This window comes from Dryas octopetala, chromosome 6, assembly GCF_963921425.1.
Source record: "Dryas octopetala chromosome 6, drDryOcto1.1, whole genome shotgun sequence".
In the NCBI taxonomy this organism is placed as follows: domain Eukaryota; kingdom Viridiplantae; phylum Streptophyta; class Magnoliopsida; order Rosales; family Rosaceae; genus Dryas; species Dryas octopetala.
The window spans coordinates 20650035-20665610 of record NC_141371.1 but is presented as its reverse complement, the minus strand read 5'-3'; the positions used below and the strand labels follow the sequence as shown (position 1 = coordinate 20665610).

Here is a 15576-nt window from a genome sequence, read left to right as displayed (position 1 = left end):
AATCGGAGTACAATTACAATGAATTTGACGCTATCGCGAAGCTTAGTAGGCAACAAATTGATTGACAAAAGTATATCAATCGATCTATCAATTAAACTAAATTTTATAAATTACACTAGTTCATGGCTTAAAAAAGATAAATGAAAGCTAAACCCTAAAAATAGTTGCATTGATTTAATAATGCACACTCAAAAATAGACTTACAGATCATTTGCACCAAAAATATTATTTGTAATTAAACTTAGACAAAAAAAAATTAGAATTTTTGTGATAAAAAAGTCAACTGCGCCTGTCAAATGGCCAGTATAACAAAATGTAAAGGGACCACAGAAGCGGGAAAGATAAGCGAGGCAGATGAAACTGTAAGTTGTAGGCAATGACAGTGAGATTAACCTCCATTATTCCCTACTGACCCGCAATGCTGTCTGCATCAAATCTGCCTCTCTTTTTTTTCTCTCTTTCAACTCCTTTTTGAATCTTATATATTTGGAGTTCTCAAACACCTACCACTTCAAAATTAAGCTTGGCTTTTTAAAGGGGTGCTCCCAATTCTCTTCCAAATTCCCACTGATTCTGTTTTGCTCTTTCCAATTTGCTAGTCTCTGCCTTCTTTGTGTTTCTTCCTCTACTTTTCTAGTCTCTACACTACATTGACAGAAATCTACAGATCATGTAGTTTAGGTGGTTTATTATTGCTTTACTCTGATTGCCAGTTGTTCAAATGGCAATCCCTCTCACCCAGCTGTTTACTGCAAAATAGAATTGGAAGCAACCATTGTGATTGAGGCTCTTGATCATTAAGCAAGTAACATATTTATAAGTATTAGTCATTAGACAGAAGAAAGAATGGAAGAGACATTTGTGCCTTTACAAGGAATCAAGAATGACCTCAGAGGAAGACTGATGTGCTACAAGCAGGACTGGACTGGTGGGTTTAGAGCAGGATACAGGTACTTTTTTATATTACCACTTAATTATGTATATGGAATTATATGGTGATTCTGAATCATTCATTCGTTCATTCATTCACTCTCAACACGTATGTGTACGGTTCAGAGTTTTACAGTCTTGTAGTAACATCGTTACGTTAGCCAGACTGTCTGAGAAGAGAATATTATTTTTTCCGTCCATCAATTGGAAACATAATAGCTTTTTCGGTGACTTGAAACAAGTTTTGGTGACAACATGTTAATATTGTTTTCAGGATTTTGGCTCCCACCACATACATATTTTTCGCCTCAGCAATCCCAGTCATTTCATTTGGCGAACAGCTGGAGCGAAGCACTGGTATTGCAAATGAACTCAAAGCTTCATATTAGATCTGCAACATTAATATTGCCCCATTATTCTTAGCATATTCATCTCTGTTATGCAGAGGAAAAAGGTTAAAAAATTCAAAGGAGAAAGAAATTAATAGAAATATAAAATTATATATATATTATATTATGATATTATGATATTATGATAGGTGTGTGGTCAGCATGTGAATTTTGTATTGAATTATGGTGTGATATTCAACTAGTTAGTTAGCACTTATTGATTATTATATTCTTGCAGATGGAGTTTTGACAGCAGTGCAAACCTTAGTATCTACGGCAGTTTGTGGGATCATACACTCCATCATTGGAGGTCAACCTTTGCTGATTTTGGGTGTGGCCGAGCCTACTGTAATAATGTACACCTTCATGTTCAATTTTGCCAAAGAACGAGCAGACTTGGGTCCAAAGCTTTTTCTAGCATGGTCGGCATGGTGAGAAATATTATTTTTCTATAGAAAAAAACTAGCTACTAATTAAACTACTTGTTCAAGCCTTTGTGGAATTGTCTTGTCTTTTTCCATAATCCAATTTGCCTTGTGTATGTCGATGTTTTTATTTGAAATTGTTTGACTGAGCTTTTCTAATCATAAATATTTAATTGAATTTTGTAGGGTGTGTGTGTGGACATCAGCATTGCTGTTCCTGTTGGCTATTTTGGGGGCTTGCTCCATTATCAATAGGTTCACCCGCGTAGCTGGAGAATTGTTTGGTCTGCTTATTGCTATGCTCTTCATGCAGCAATCTATTAAAGTAAGAAAATAATTGTAATCAAACTTATTTCCTTTATCTACTTAAGTAATGTTAAGTGCATGAACCTGTTTGGTTGAATGGAAAAAATGTAAAAAATAATGGACATTTCTCTGGCAGAATGATAGATATAGAACATCAATTTCAAGTCTTCCTACTTCACCCTCTTACTCTTTTTATTCCAGCTGTTATGGATGTGGTATTAAAAAAAAAAAAAAAAGACTGTACTGAGCTGGATTGATTGTTTGTTGATCTGATTTTGTAGGGACTTGTGGAAGAGTTTCGCCTACCAAGCAGAGGAGATACAAGTTTACCGGAGTTTATACCATCATGGAGGTTTGCAAATGGGATGTTTGCTTTGGTATTGTCATTTGGCCTTCTTCTCACTGCATTAAAAAGTCGAAAAGCAAGGTCATGGCGCTATGGCTCCGGTAAGTGTAAATTATTTAGTATCTGCCTCCCTTGTTAATTATGGTTATCAGAAATAGAATCAAACTTGTTTCATTTTATGTAAATTAATGTGAGCTTTTCTGGGACTGCAGGTGGGCTTAGAGGCTTTATAGCAGACTATGGTGTGCCACTTATGGTTCTAGTGTGGACAGCTGTGTCTTACATACCAACTAGTAGTGTTCCACATGGGATCCCAAGGCGTCTCTTTAGCCCAAATCCATGGTCACCTGGTGCATATGAGAATTGGACTGTCATTAAGGCATGTCTGCAGATTGAATTTTGTATTTGGCCTATTCAATTGCCTATATATGTATATATATTTATTGTTCTTTCTGTAAATTAAGTTAATGGTTTTAATGGTTTATACATTAATTTAATACGCAGGAAATGCTTGATGTTCCGGTCCTCTATATCATTGGAGCTTTCATTCCAGCAACAATGATCGCGGTGCTTTACTATTTTGATCACAGCGTAGCATCTCAACTTTCTCAGCAGAAAGAGTTCAATTTGAGAAAGCCATCTTCTTACCATTATGACTTGCTACTTTTGGGCTTTCTGGTATGCAAACTAAGCCAAATTGCTCTTTCATTCCTCACTTTGAATTTTTACTTTCAGTAAAAAATCACATATAACTCTGTTGCTCTTTTTATGGCAGACCTTGATGTGTGGTCTTCTTGGAATCCCCCCATCAAATGGAGTCATCCCACAGTCTCCGATGCATACAAAGAGTTTGGCCACTCTTAAACACCAGGTAATCCCACAAAAATAACCTTCCTTTTTTCTTTTTTATTCTTCCCTTGTTATTTTACTCTGGTCACTTATGCTTTTGCTCAAAATGATTGTTGCTTGTGCAGTTGCTTCGCAATCGACTTGTAGCAACAGCACGCAAAAGTATGAAAAAAAATGCTAGCCTGGGACAGCTTTATGGAAATATGCAAGAAGCCTATCAACAAATGCAGACTCCTTTGGTTTACCAACAGGCCTCATCTCTTCCTGTATGACAGCATTATATGTTTGCTTTTAAGTTTTTTTTTTGAAATATTAACCTCCTGCTTTGACTTCAAAGGCAAGTTAAGTGGTTTCAAGTATGGGAAATTATATTGATACAAAATATTTATCGATAATCACTTGAACAGGGATTGAATGAACTAAAAGAGTCAACCATACAAGCAGCTTCAAGTATGGGAAATTATATTGATGCACCGGTTGATGAGACAATATTTGATGTGGAGAAAGAGATTGATGATCTATTGCCTGTTGAGGTGAAAGAACAGCGTGTTAGTAACTTGCTTCAATCTTTAATGGTGGGGGGATGTGTTGCAGCCATGCCCTTCCTCAAAAGGATTCCAACCTCAGTCCTTTGGGGCTACTTTGCCTTCATGGCCATCGAAAGCTTACCCGGAAACCAATTTTGGGAAAGGATTTTGTTGCTCTTTACTGCTCCAAGTAGAAGATACAAGTAAGCCCTCAAATCCTCTCCATTTGTTTCTTACATCTTTAATTTTTCTTCCTCTTCATGCGTGACATAAATGAATTTTCATCATCATCCTGCAGAGTCCTTGAGGAGTACCATGCATCTTTTGTAGAAACTGTGCCTTTCAAGACAATTGTGACGTTTACAATATTCCAAACAGTATATTTGCTTATATGTTTTGGGCTTACATGGGTTCCAATTGCTGGGGTCATGTTTCCATTGATGATCATGCTTTTGGTTCCTGTGAGACAATACGTTCTGCCCAAGTTTTTCAAAGGAGCACATCTTCAAGACTTGGATGCAGCAGAGTATGAAGAGGCTCCGGCTTTACCATTTAATCTTGCAACGGTAAAATTCACTTTCCTTCTTTTACCTTTCAAAGATATCTGGTATGTTATGTTGACAGATTGACAATTTGGACCATTGAATGGTCTAGATTAACCGTCTTCCAACATTCTATGTCATTGTGGGGTTAGAGAAAATGTTGGTATTTTAGTTACTAATGTTAATGGTTAAAAATGAAGCCATATTCATTGTGTGTTTGATGTGCTTCGAACTGCAGGAGACGGAGTTGGGGGCTGGAGCTACCTATGCAGGGGATGCAGAAATACTAGACGAGGTTATGACCCGAAGCCGAGGTGAGTTTAGGCATGTGAGCAGTCCAAAGATCACAAGCTCTACTACTTCAACACCAGCAAATGGCGGCCCTAAAAGCCTTGAGAGCCCACGTCCCTCGTTCAGTCCTCGTATAAGCGAGCTAAGAGGAGAGCGAAGCCCTCGGCCTGGTGGAAGAGGGACACACAGTCCAAGGACTACTGAGTCTTCTACTCTAGGGAAGAGTCCTTCTAACACAACAAAATCATAGTTACATGTGTATTTTTATCTACCATCAGTTAACAAGTAATTTTAGATGGCTTGCACTCTTTTCGTTCCGTTTGTTCTCCTTTCTCCTGTTCTGTTTTGCTTTGTTTGGTTTCATTGTAAAAAGGGTTTTCCTAGCTTCTTTTTCCATTTCTGAGGGATTTGTAATCATAGCATATTAGCATTGTGTTTATTTCTTATAAGAATTATATTAGTGAATGTTCTTCCATCTGATTCCTGTACCTTCTTCTAAAAGAGACTACTGTTTAGAAATGTTTATGCGCCGAGTCTTCTCTCTCTCTCTCTCTGTCACACACACACACACAAATAACATGTGCCCTGCTAATACTGGGTTGGCAAATAGCATTTCCACTTAACATCAGAATCCAACAACAGAAGGGTCATTGTTGCTATTATTTCGAATATGAAAGAACCACGCACTTGGGCAATAAATTTGAAAAGAAAAAGGAGCTTTTGCTATTGTCATTTGGCACGAGAGAAAAAGCAGTGGTGAGAGTTCCTCCTAGCTAGGTAGGTAGGCTAAGCATGCATTCAAGTGACTTGAACTAGAGATGGGGTCCTACGTATTCTCTCGATTTGCAAAGAAGAATGTTGGTGGAGGAGGATGTTTTCATTGCATTGACTTGTGATGGGATTAAAAAAAGAGCTGGTATGGTCCCTTTCTAATGATTTCGGAATCTCTGTCTTTCTTTGTGTATAATTCAGTGGAAAACTCCAAAACAAAAGCTCAAAATCACCATTTCATTTCTATCAAAAAAGAAAAGTTGCTTGACATCATGAATAATAAGAAAACCGCACGCTACTCATTCTACCAAGATTTGACACATTAGTTGACCAAAGCAGTGAGCTGTTTGCATGTGTGATATATATATATATATATATATATATATATATATATCAGTCCAATTGTTATAAGCTGGGCAATCAAATGCAAAATGGGAGAATGCTATACAAATCTACTTTGTAGCATTCTCATATTATCGTAATACAACATTGGTTTTTTCAATGTAATGCAATGATGTGATGTGATGTGATGTGATGTGATGTGATGTGATGTGTGGCTATCCAGTACCTAGTCCTTCTGTTTGCTGAACAAATTAAAGAAGAAGCTGCCAAAAAAACAAAACAAATTAAAGAACGGATATATAGATTTTATAGTTTTGTTTTTTTACCTTTTAATCTTATTTTTGATAGGGTTAAATATTTTAGGCTATAAATCATCAAATGAGTTTAGTTTTTTGGTTTTAACTCTCATGGTGAGCTCTTATTCTTAAATTAGATTTTGTAGGTTTTAACTCTCAAATTGATGGTTCTATAACCGACAATATAGATCCATATAACCTAAAATGGTGAACCCTCTAAAAAATAAAATAAAAAATGACAAAATATCATAAAAAGACTTTGTTTTTTTTTTTTTTAGTTACAAAAGGAGGCCAAGGAAAAAGACCTAGAGGGGGGGGGGGGGGGATCGAAACCCGTTGAGGTGGGGGGAATCACAACTGCTTGGCCAATTGGCCTATCCCAAGTCCTCAAAAGATAGGGGTGCAACACATAGAATTGTTTATCTTGTACCACATAATTGAAAACAAAATGTTAAAAGAGAAAAAATATCAGGATTTAACATTTTCCATACAAATATGGCCTGAGAGAAAAATTACAAATGACACTATCTTAATTTGATATCTTAATATATTCCAAATTATTAATTAAAATTTTGCTAAAAAAGAATTCATTTAAAAGTCATTCTTTTGCTATATTTTTTTATTAATCAAGTGTCGTACATGAAGATTTAAAATTATGATGTACTTCGACAAAGGAAGACTAGGTGTCATCCACTAGACCAAATGATCATTAACATTTAGTGACAAACAAAATGAAATTTCATTTTGGGTTGGTAATGGGTACTTCTTAGGTTGTATAGGCTTCTTCTGCATTTTTATTATTTATTTATATTATTTTTTATCTTGTCTTAGAATGATTTTTGCCTTATATCTTGTACCAGTTATTTTTTCGGGTTCAAACGAAAAAATTATAAAGGAAGGAATCTATCATCACCTAAAGTTGTTTTTAAAATTATTTATTACAGTATAAGTAAAACACTGATATAAGTAATAATAGATTATTTGGGATCAAAATTTCAGATACAAAGTTGAGATCCCTAACATTATTGTTTAGTTTTTAAATGAAACATATACTCTTAATATAAAAATCACCACATAGGGCTTTACTAGACTTCTAAAAAAACATTATCAATTTCTCTGGGCATTCAAACCATCAAACTCATTGATAAGGTGGAAGTCTTAGTCAACCTTGCTGACTCAGCTGCTAGCTGTACAAGTCGGTGTAGTTGGTTAGTTCTGTGTAGTTTGTTTGTTTCGTCGCTTTAGCTTAGCATATAAGTTGTATACTAAACAATTGTACAATTCATTCAGAATATATCAATCAAATTAGAATTTCCTTTTCTCTCTGATCATTTTCTCTCAGTTTTCTCTTTCTTTTTCTGTTATTTTTCTCTTGAATCTTGAACTCTGAAACTCAACCATGGAAGATTATCATGGTATCAGAGCAGATTATCTATGTGGTAGGTCCAACGGCCACACGTGCTCACACGTCACTCAATATGAATTGTCTACGTGTTAAACTTGAGTGACGCCACACCTGCCGGAGCGTGTTGAGAGAAAGATCTCACATTGAAAATGTGAGGCCTTGCATAGTAGCTTATAAGGGTTTGGGCTACTCTTCTTATTGCCAATTAGTTTTGAGATAGATGCCTAGATTTCTTCACTCATCACCCCTCTCTCCCTTCCTAACCTGAAGTCACATTGCACAATAAACACCCACCTCTTTCTCACTCCCTAATTCCTAAATCACATAAGAACTACAAACGGTGTGTTTTCCTAATCAATAGAGCAACAAAGCAATTGTAATTTTGTAAACTCTTTGACGCCTATAATGTTGATAAGAGGAATGGTTTTGTGGATTGAAAAAATGGTTAAAGAAGGCTTAAATATGCTATCAAAGTATCCAAACAATGGTTGAAGACGATTTAATGGATGTAAAAGAATTCAATTTGACACTATTGTAACAAAAGGTTCTATTTGATACTATTACATAGTTAAAGATTGACCAAAAATTCTCACATCCACTCCTGGTCCAGACGAGATCCTATACAAGGTGTAGGGTTGCTATTTGCGGTGGGTTTTACTAAATCGATTTTCACAATTCTCGCATCCACTCCTGGTCCAGACGAGATCCTATACAAGGTGTAGGGTTGCCATTTGTTGTGGGTTTTACTAAATCGACTGACTATTGGCCAAAATTTTTTGGTTTGGTAAATCGATTTTCACAATTCGAAAATTGAAAAATACGAAATCGAAAAAAGTTGGTAAACCGACCAATTTCCAAAAATTGTTAATGAAAGAAACCGAATCGAATATTACCGAAAAAGTCAAAATATATACCCAAAAAATCTAAAACAATTACCTAAATTTAGTTATATATATGCTTATATAATACTATTATGTTAGTAGTATCATAAATACTAAACTACTAATATTATAAAAAACTGTAAGAAAATATAAATGTATAATATTATCATATTAATATTATCAAAAGTGTAGGTTAAGATATAGAGTCATTTTCTAATAAAGTGAAAGTTATCATTTTTAGGAAAATGAAGAGCCTCATTGTTAGGTAGTAATATATATCATACATCAGGGAGGCTCCATTGTAGAATCCTACATTTACCACTAAATGTAGGATCCCTAATAGGGCTCACTCCCATGTAGTTTTTCAACAATCTGAATCGTCTATTTTTTAGACCTCTATTCATAGATCATTTTTACAAAAAATTAGTCAAATCGAAAATCATTTGCCTATCTAACTTTGATCAAACAAATGAACGGTTTTATCGAAATTTTTTTTATTCGTTTATTTGTTTGATCAAAGTTAGATAGACAGATGATTTCTGATTTGGCTAATTTTTGTATGGATGATACATGAATAGACGGTTCGGATTGTCGAAAATATATGGGAGTCATACATAGTATTCATACTTATCAATATAAATACATACTAAATTAGTAGGATATGCACTAATATATATTATTAAATTACTTGTACTAATATATATTCTTTGATATACTAATATTAATATTATTGCTATTAATACTAATGCTATACTAATTAAACTACCAAATACTACTAGTGCAAATATATATCCATCAAACATTATATGTTATGCATCATATTTAATTAAAGGGAAAAATTTAGTTGGAGGACTCCAATTATACCACATGTCGCTATCCATGATATGAATTTCACTTTGTGTCAACTGAGGACTACAACTTTCATTTTGTGTAAAGTAAGAAATTTTTCACGTGTATGGCACGTGACCAATTTTTAAGGGAAAAATTGTCTCTTTACTTAAAAATAATTAAACAAAAAGAATAAATTACATTTTAGTACATCAACTATACCTCGTTTTTCAACTTAGTACCTCAATTTTAAAAAGTTTCATTATCATATCTCAATTTCCATTTCGTGTCAATTTCATACCTCTATTACATTTTTCGTTAGAAATGCCGTTATCTATTGACGTGGCAATTGCGAACCCCACTTCTAAGCATTAACGTGGCTTCTAAAAATAGCCACATGGATGAAAAATAAAAATAAAAATCCATAAAACATTTCAAAATGAAATAAATTAATTAAAAATTCAAACAAAATCTTTTAAAAATTAATTAAAAAATCAAATAAAATCTTTTAAAAATCCATGTGGCTATTATTGGAAGCCATGTCAATGCCTAGAGGTGGGCTCCATGTATGCCACGTCAATAGATAATGACATTTTTAACGGAAATTGTAAAAGAGGTATGAAATTGACACGAAATGAAAGTTAAGTATGATAATGCAACTTTTTAAAATTGAGGTACTAAGTTGAAAAACAAAGTTAGTTAAGGTACTAAAATGTAATTTTCTCAACAAAAAATTATAAAATTAAACAAAAAAAAAAGTTAAACAAAAAGAATCAAACAAAGAAAACATACCAAAAAAAAAACGAAAAACAAAGAATTATAAAAAATAAAATAACTAAAATGATAAAGATTGTAGGGACCCAGAAACATCCCCACCCTCCACCCCACCCCATCCCATCCCATCCCATCCCATCTCCGTCCCATCTATTTCTCCCTTTTCTCTCTTTCACACACACACACACATACACACACACACACACACACTCTCTCTCTCTCTCTCTCTCTCTCTCTCTCTCTCTCTCTCTCTCTCTCTCTAATATTCTAGATGACGCCGTCATTGTATATGACCATCAACGACAAAGAGGAGAGCTACGTGTAACACCCTGAATTTTCGGCTTATGTTAATTTTGTTACTTAAGCTTTTTAACCTTATTCTTAAGGTTTGTTTAAAGGAATTAGAATTTTCCTTAACTTTGTTTTAACTAATTTAGACCTTTGGTCGTGGTTTTGGATTTTAGTTGTGTGAAAGTTGATTTTTGGAGAAAGGAAATTCAAGAGTTTGGTAATTATTTTATTTATTATAATTTTTTTGAATTAAATTATGAGAGGAGGATTTTTCATAATTTTCTGGAAGTGATTTGACTATTTTGAGGCTATAGGAAATTAGTACTCATCGTTACGAGTTCGTAGGATTTTTCGAGGAATTATTTGGAGTCTCGAGCTATTTTTGGTGAATTGTTGAAGTTTGGAGAATTAGAGAAACTTCCCACCCTCAAGTGTCTATAAATAAAGACCTTTGTATCTCAATTTTACTTGCAGCACCAAGTGAAGTTTGAAATACTCACTCTTTGGTTCTTTGGAAGTCTCTCTAAGAAGAGACATACCAAAAGGGAAGAAAATTCTCATATTTTAAAAGTTTTCTTTTGGAGAGCTTACCAAGGAGAAGGAGCCCTTAGGAGTGGAGTCTAGCTTTGGAGGTCTACAACCGGGTAAGTCTTTTATTTATATTTTTGCTTTATATTTTTCTTAGGCTTTAATATTAGGTTGCATGCTTAAATTAATTAAGTGAGATTTATTTATTAATTAAGCATACCTAGGTTTAGTTTGGAGATTTAATTACTTAATTTATTTGGTTAATTAAGCATGATTAATTATAACCTTAATTTGGAGATTTAATTAAAGGTTATTAACTTGTAGAGATTAAATTGGATTTAAGCTATTATTTAAGCTCGATTAATTAGTGAAATATTTTGAAGAAATACTAATTAATTAAATACTTAGGTTAATTTGATTTATTCAAATCTAAATTAATTTGTGGAATTGCTTTAGACCAAGGCAATTAGTCAAGTGGTTTGACTTTGAAATTAACTTGAAACTTAGAAAACATAAAGAGTAGAGTTTAGTCCACTTAGGACTAAAGTCTTTAGGGACGTGTGACCTAAAAGGATGAGTCATAACGAGATTGTATTGAACTTAACTTTTGATTAAGTTGTCGTATTGTCGGACACTAGGAACACCAGTTACCGAATGATTTCTTTGTGACGTGACAAGAAGATAATGGATTCGAGACAGATGAAGATGCATAGGCTATGTAAGAGAACACGTAAAAAGTATTAGATTCCAAGTAGGGGGATTTATCCTACATTCATGACTATAGTGTGTTTGGTCTGAGAGTAAGGTTAGCCTCGTTGGTGACCTTAAGTTCAAGTCTCTAAACCTTCTAGAAAAATTGATCACTACATTATGGGGTGCTTAGCCATGTTATCGCGTGTGACGTGTGCTTGTGCAAAGACAGAGCTCATAACTAATCCAGAGGCAGTCGCTATGGTAGCTGTCTTTCGCAACTGACATCATAGTTGTACCTAATGTGTATTGACCATCTAACTTACTGGTATTTATGGATTTTTATGCATGTTTACCATATTGCTGTACAGCCGAGTGCTAAATGTTTTGAAAATGATTTAAAAGGAAATGTTTGAAGAACTTGTTTTGGATGATTTAAGAATCTGATGGAAAAGGATTTTCACTATGTTTTTCAATGGGAATGGTTTTGTGGTTTTCAAACTTAGCAGGGTCTCCTGAGGGAAGCTATGATCGTATATGATGCTTACTCCCTACATTATTTTTGTGTTCCTTGTTTATTGGATGTTTTTATAGGTACGAGCATGGTAAAGAAACGAACTTGGACGATAATCGAGCAGAGCAGCATCTTGAGACTTGTCAACTTCCTGAATTCAATTGGTGTTGTTATTTAAGTGATTTCTCGTGTCGAGTATGTTTTGTTGATTTTTCCTCTATTGATTAGAGATGGTTTTTAGTTTTTACTTTGATTATACGTTTGCGTAGTTTTGAAACCTTTATTTTATGCTTGTCATGTATTTCGAATTTATTTAATTCTTCAAAGTTGCAATTAACTACTGTAACCTTGGGGGTTGGTTTTATAAGAAAGTTTTATTTTTACTTCACATGTTTTTTGCTATTTATTATCTCTGATCCAATCCGTACTAAACCCAAAAGGCTTCACCCGCCTTAAGTATCTTGGGGGATTAATAGTTGATTTAGTAGTATTAATCTCTTGGGGCATTCAAGGTATGTGCCTCTATTGCATACACGGGATTCGGGGTGTGACAGTTAAAGTGATATGTGTGAGACCTCGTATTTTTTAAAAATTTATTTTAAATATTTTGAGAATTTCTTTTAAGGATTTTGGAAATTTATCTGGAAATTAAAAGGTTTTGGATTTAATTTTTAATTTTTGTTTTAAATTGGGCTTGACCCGAAAGTTGACTTTTTATTCTATTGGGCTTTTGGTTTTAACTTTGGGCCCGTTGGAAAGGTTTCGAGTCCACGAGTTCGTAGACACGAATCACACGTAAATCGAAGTTACGATTTGAGAGTTACGAGCATTTGAAGTAAAGGGCAAACTTGTAATTTTTTAAAAGTGGGTTTTAAAAACCAAAAAGTCAGAAACCTCTCTCTCTCTCCTCATTTCTCTCTCCTCTCTCCACGGTTCTCTCTCTCTCCCCGCGTTTCACTCTCTCTCGCTGCACTGTGTAGTCGCCGCCATCATCGACACGTGAGAACGCGTTCGGCGACAGTTGCCGAATGTCGAAGCCCAGACGAGCTCACCGTCCCTCCCTCTTCCTCCGCCTGGTCTCCGTTCAACCCAGAAAAGCCCCGAAACCCAGTTCAAGGCCGGTTTGGAGCTCCGGCGTTGACCCGACTTTTTCGGCGGATTCGAGGCCGACGACCACCCTCATCTTCTTCTTCTCGTCGAGCCGAGCACGGTGGTGTGCTCCGATCGTCCACCTGACGCTCATCGATGACAGATCGAGGTTGAGAAGGCCGACGGCTTCTCCGGCCAGTTTCGAGCTTTTCCGACAATAATTGGCCGTCAACGAGGTTGAGAAGGCCGACGGCTTCTCCGGCCAGTTTCGAGCTTTTCCGACAATAATTGGCCGTCAACCCAGGTTGACCACCACAGACCACAACAGGGTCCTGCCACGTTTGGCCGTGCCAATGACTTGAATTGTTGATTTTTGGCCTCTAGCCAGTCACCCGAATCTTGTGGTGCACGGGCTCGGGAAATCTTATCCCCGATGCTGTTATGCTGCCGGATTTGATATCCGAGCAATGGCGCCGTGAAGGGCACTTCAGTCATTTTATGCGGTTGCACTATGTAGAGTACCGTTAGTGAATTGTCTGTTTTATGTGTTTGTTGTTATATGTTAGGAAGGCTAAGTGTAGGATTTGGATCATGAGAAGGAATTGATGAGGATTTGAGGCTAAAGAATTAATTGGGAATTATATAGTTGCCCTGAGAATAATTGCTGAATTAGAGAAGAAATGCTTATTATCGAGGATTAATGAATGATGATTAAGCAATTATTTTACAGAATAATCAAGTTACTTATGGATGAAGTGTTGGTATGATTTGAGTGACAAACAAGTGAGGGGTCATGAGTAGGAATCAATTTCAGAAATGATTCGGCATAGTTCGGAGTAAATAGTGAGTGGACCTTGTTTTATAAATGTTTTAAGAATAAATTTTCTCACAGCAAGTGTTGATGGTGATGCATATGTAGAGGTGAATTTGAAAAGAAATACAAGGGGCATTAATATATTATTAAACAATGAAAGTTATGAGTTAGTTTCGAGAATGTTGTGCGAGAATACCTACCTGCCCGTGCATCGATTCGCTCTGTACGGAAAGTGGCGAGCCTAGTTACCTGTCTGCTCGTGTATAGATTCGCTCTGCACGGGAAGTGGCGACCATCATGCCTGCTCGTGCATTGATTCGCTCTGCACGGGAAGTGGCGAGCATTTCTGCTTGCCCATGCATTGATTCGCTCTACACGGGAAGTGGCGAGCTTATCTGTCTGCTCGTGCCTATGCACGGGATGTGGTGAGCTTAATTACCTCAGCGTATGACTGGCAGTTCCCCAGGTGTAGCGTGAGGTTTCAGTTGTGAAGTATTATTTGTTTTTCATAGTTTGATTTACGGTTGAGGAGATTTAAAAATGGATTTGAAAGAAGATATTTTGAAAATAGTTTTAAAGCTGGAGGATTTCAAAGAGCGACATGAGTGAAATTAGATAGATTGTTTTGTTTCTTTGCTTGCGTGTATGCATTTAATTGCTAGGATTTGGTTTGGCTAGTACTTGGTAAGTCTAGGCTTGAATCTTAAGGATGAAAATGATGGTGATTATGCATTGAGGTTGTTAATTAGGATGTGAATGATTGATGTTGAGGTTAATAGTTGACGTTTAGGCATTTGAATTGCCGAATTGAATTATTATTATTGGTGGAATTAGATGTGAATATGAGGAATTAGGATTGTCTTGATGCTTGAATCATTGGTGAATGAATTTATTATACGATTGAGTAAATATGGATGTTATTATGGATTATTTATTGAGTATGAAAATTGAGAAAATTATTGAGGTTAGTTAATTAAGTCTTTTCACTCATACGAGCTCTAGTGAGCTTACCGGGTCGTTTGTTTGAATAACTCGGTACACCATGGATGTGGTGTAGGGTTTGTGTTTTGCAGGTTAAGCAGGCTGAGGAAGCAGTGAGGAGAAGACGAGGCAGTGGGACTCAAAGAGATTTATTTAATTGTTTTTACACAATGGTTTTGTTTAAATGTTTTGATAAAATTGTATTTACTTATGTTGTTGTGCATGGCTCAAAAGAAAGAGAAAACATGTTTAAAAGTTTGATGTTCAGTATTTTTATGGGCCCGAGGTTCGGGGCGTTACAGTATGAGAGCAATATTTTTAAATGGTTTTCATAACTACTTTGTTTTTAAACGTTTATCTTCAGATTTGGGAAATCTTTTATTTTCTTTTGAAATATTGTTTTCTCAAAGGTTTCCTCTTGAAAATTTGGTGAAGTATTTTCAAATAGTTTTTATTTTGAAATAGTTTTTATTTTCAATAAATATTTTATTGAAATGTGTTTAAAACAAAAAATTCGTTCTTGAAATCTTTTGATGATTACCTTCCGGTTTTCAAAGATTTGTTGAGAGTTAAACCCGAGTTCTTTGTTTCGAATTCAGAAATCTTCTTTAAAATTGTGGATCGAACGTTGTTTCCACAAAGTTTTAGAGTCCATCTCTTGAATGCAAATTGATTTGTTTCTTCACTCGGTTCATTGAGATGATTGTTATTCCTTCATGTTCGCAGTGACGGATTTAAGAATTTGTTCTCAGGGGGTCATAGTGTAC

At 35.3% G+C, this 15576-nt stretch overlaps 1 protein-coding gene across 1 annotated transcript; it reads left to right on the top strand.

Moving 5' to 3' along the window:
• Nucleotides 1-530: 530 nt before the first annotated feature.
• Nucleotides 531-5128, top strand: LOC147283177 (boron transporter 1-like). The gene is made up of 12 exons (XM_086246001.1): nt 531-950; nt 1205-1287; nt 1558-1750; nt 1931-2069; nt 2332-2497; nt 2609-2775; nt 2901-3074; nt 3172-3267; nt 3371-3511; nt 3653-3975; nt 4071-4338; nt 4553-5128. Exons 1-12 carry the CDS (start codon nt 847-849, stop codon nt 4853-4855), a joined length of 2157 nt encoding a protein of 718 aa, XP_086102127.1. The 5' UTR covers nt 531-846; the 3' UTR covers nt 4856-5128.
• The last annotated feature ends 10448 nt before the right edge of the window (nt 5129-15576 follow it).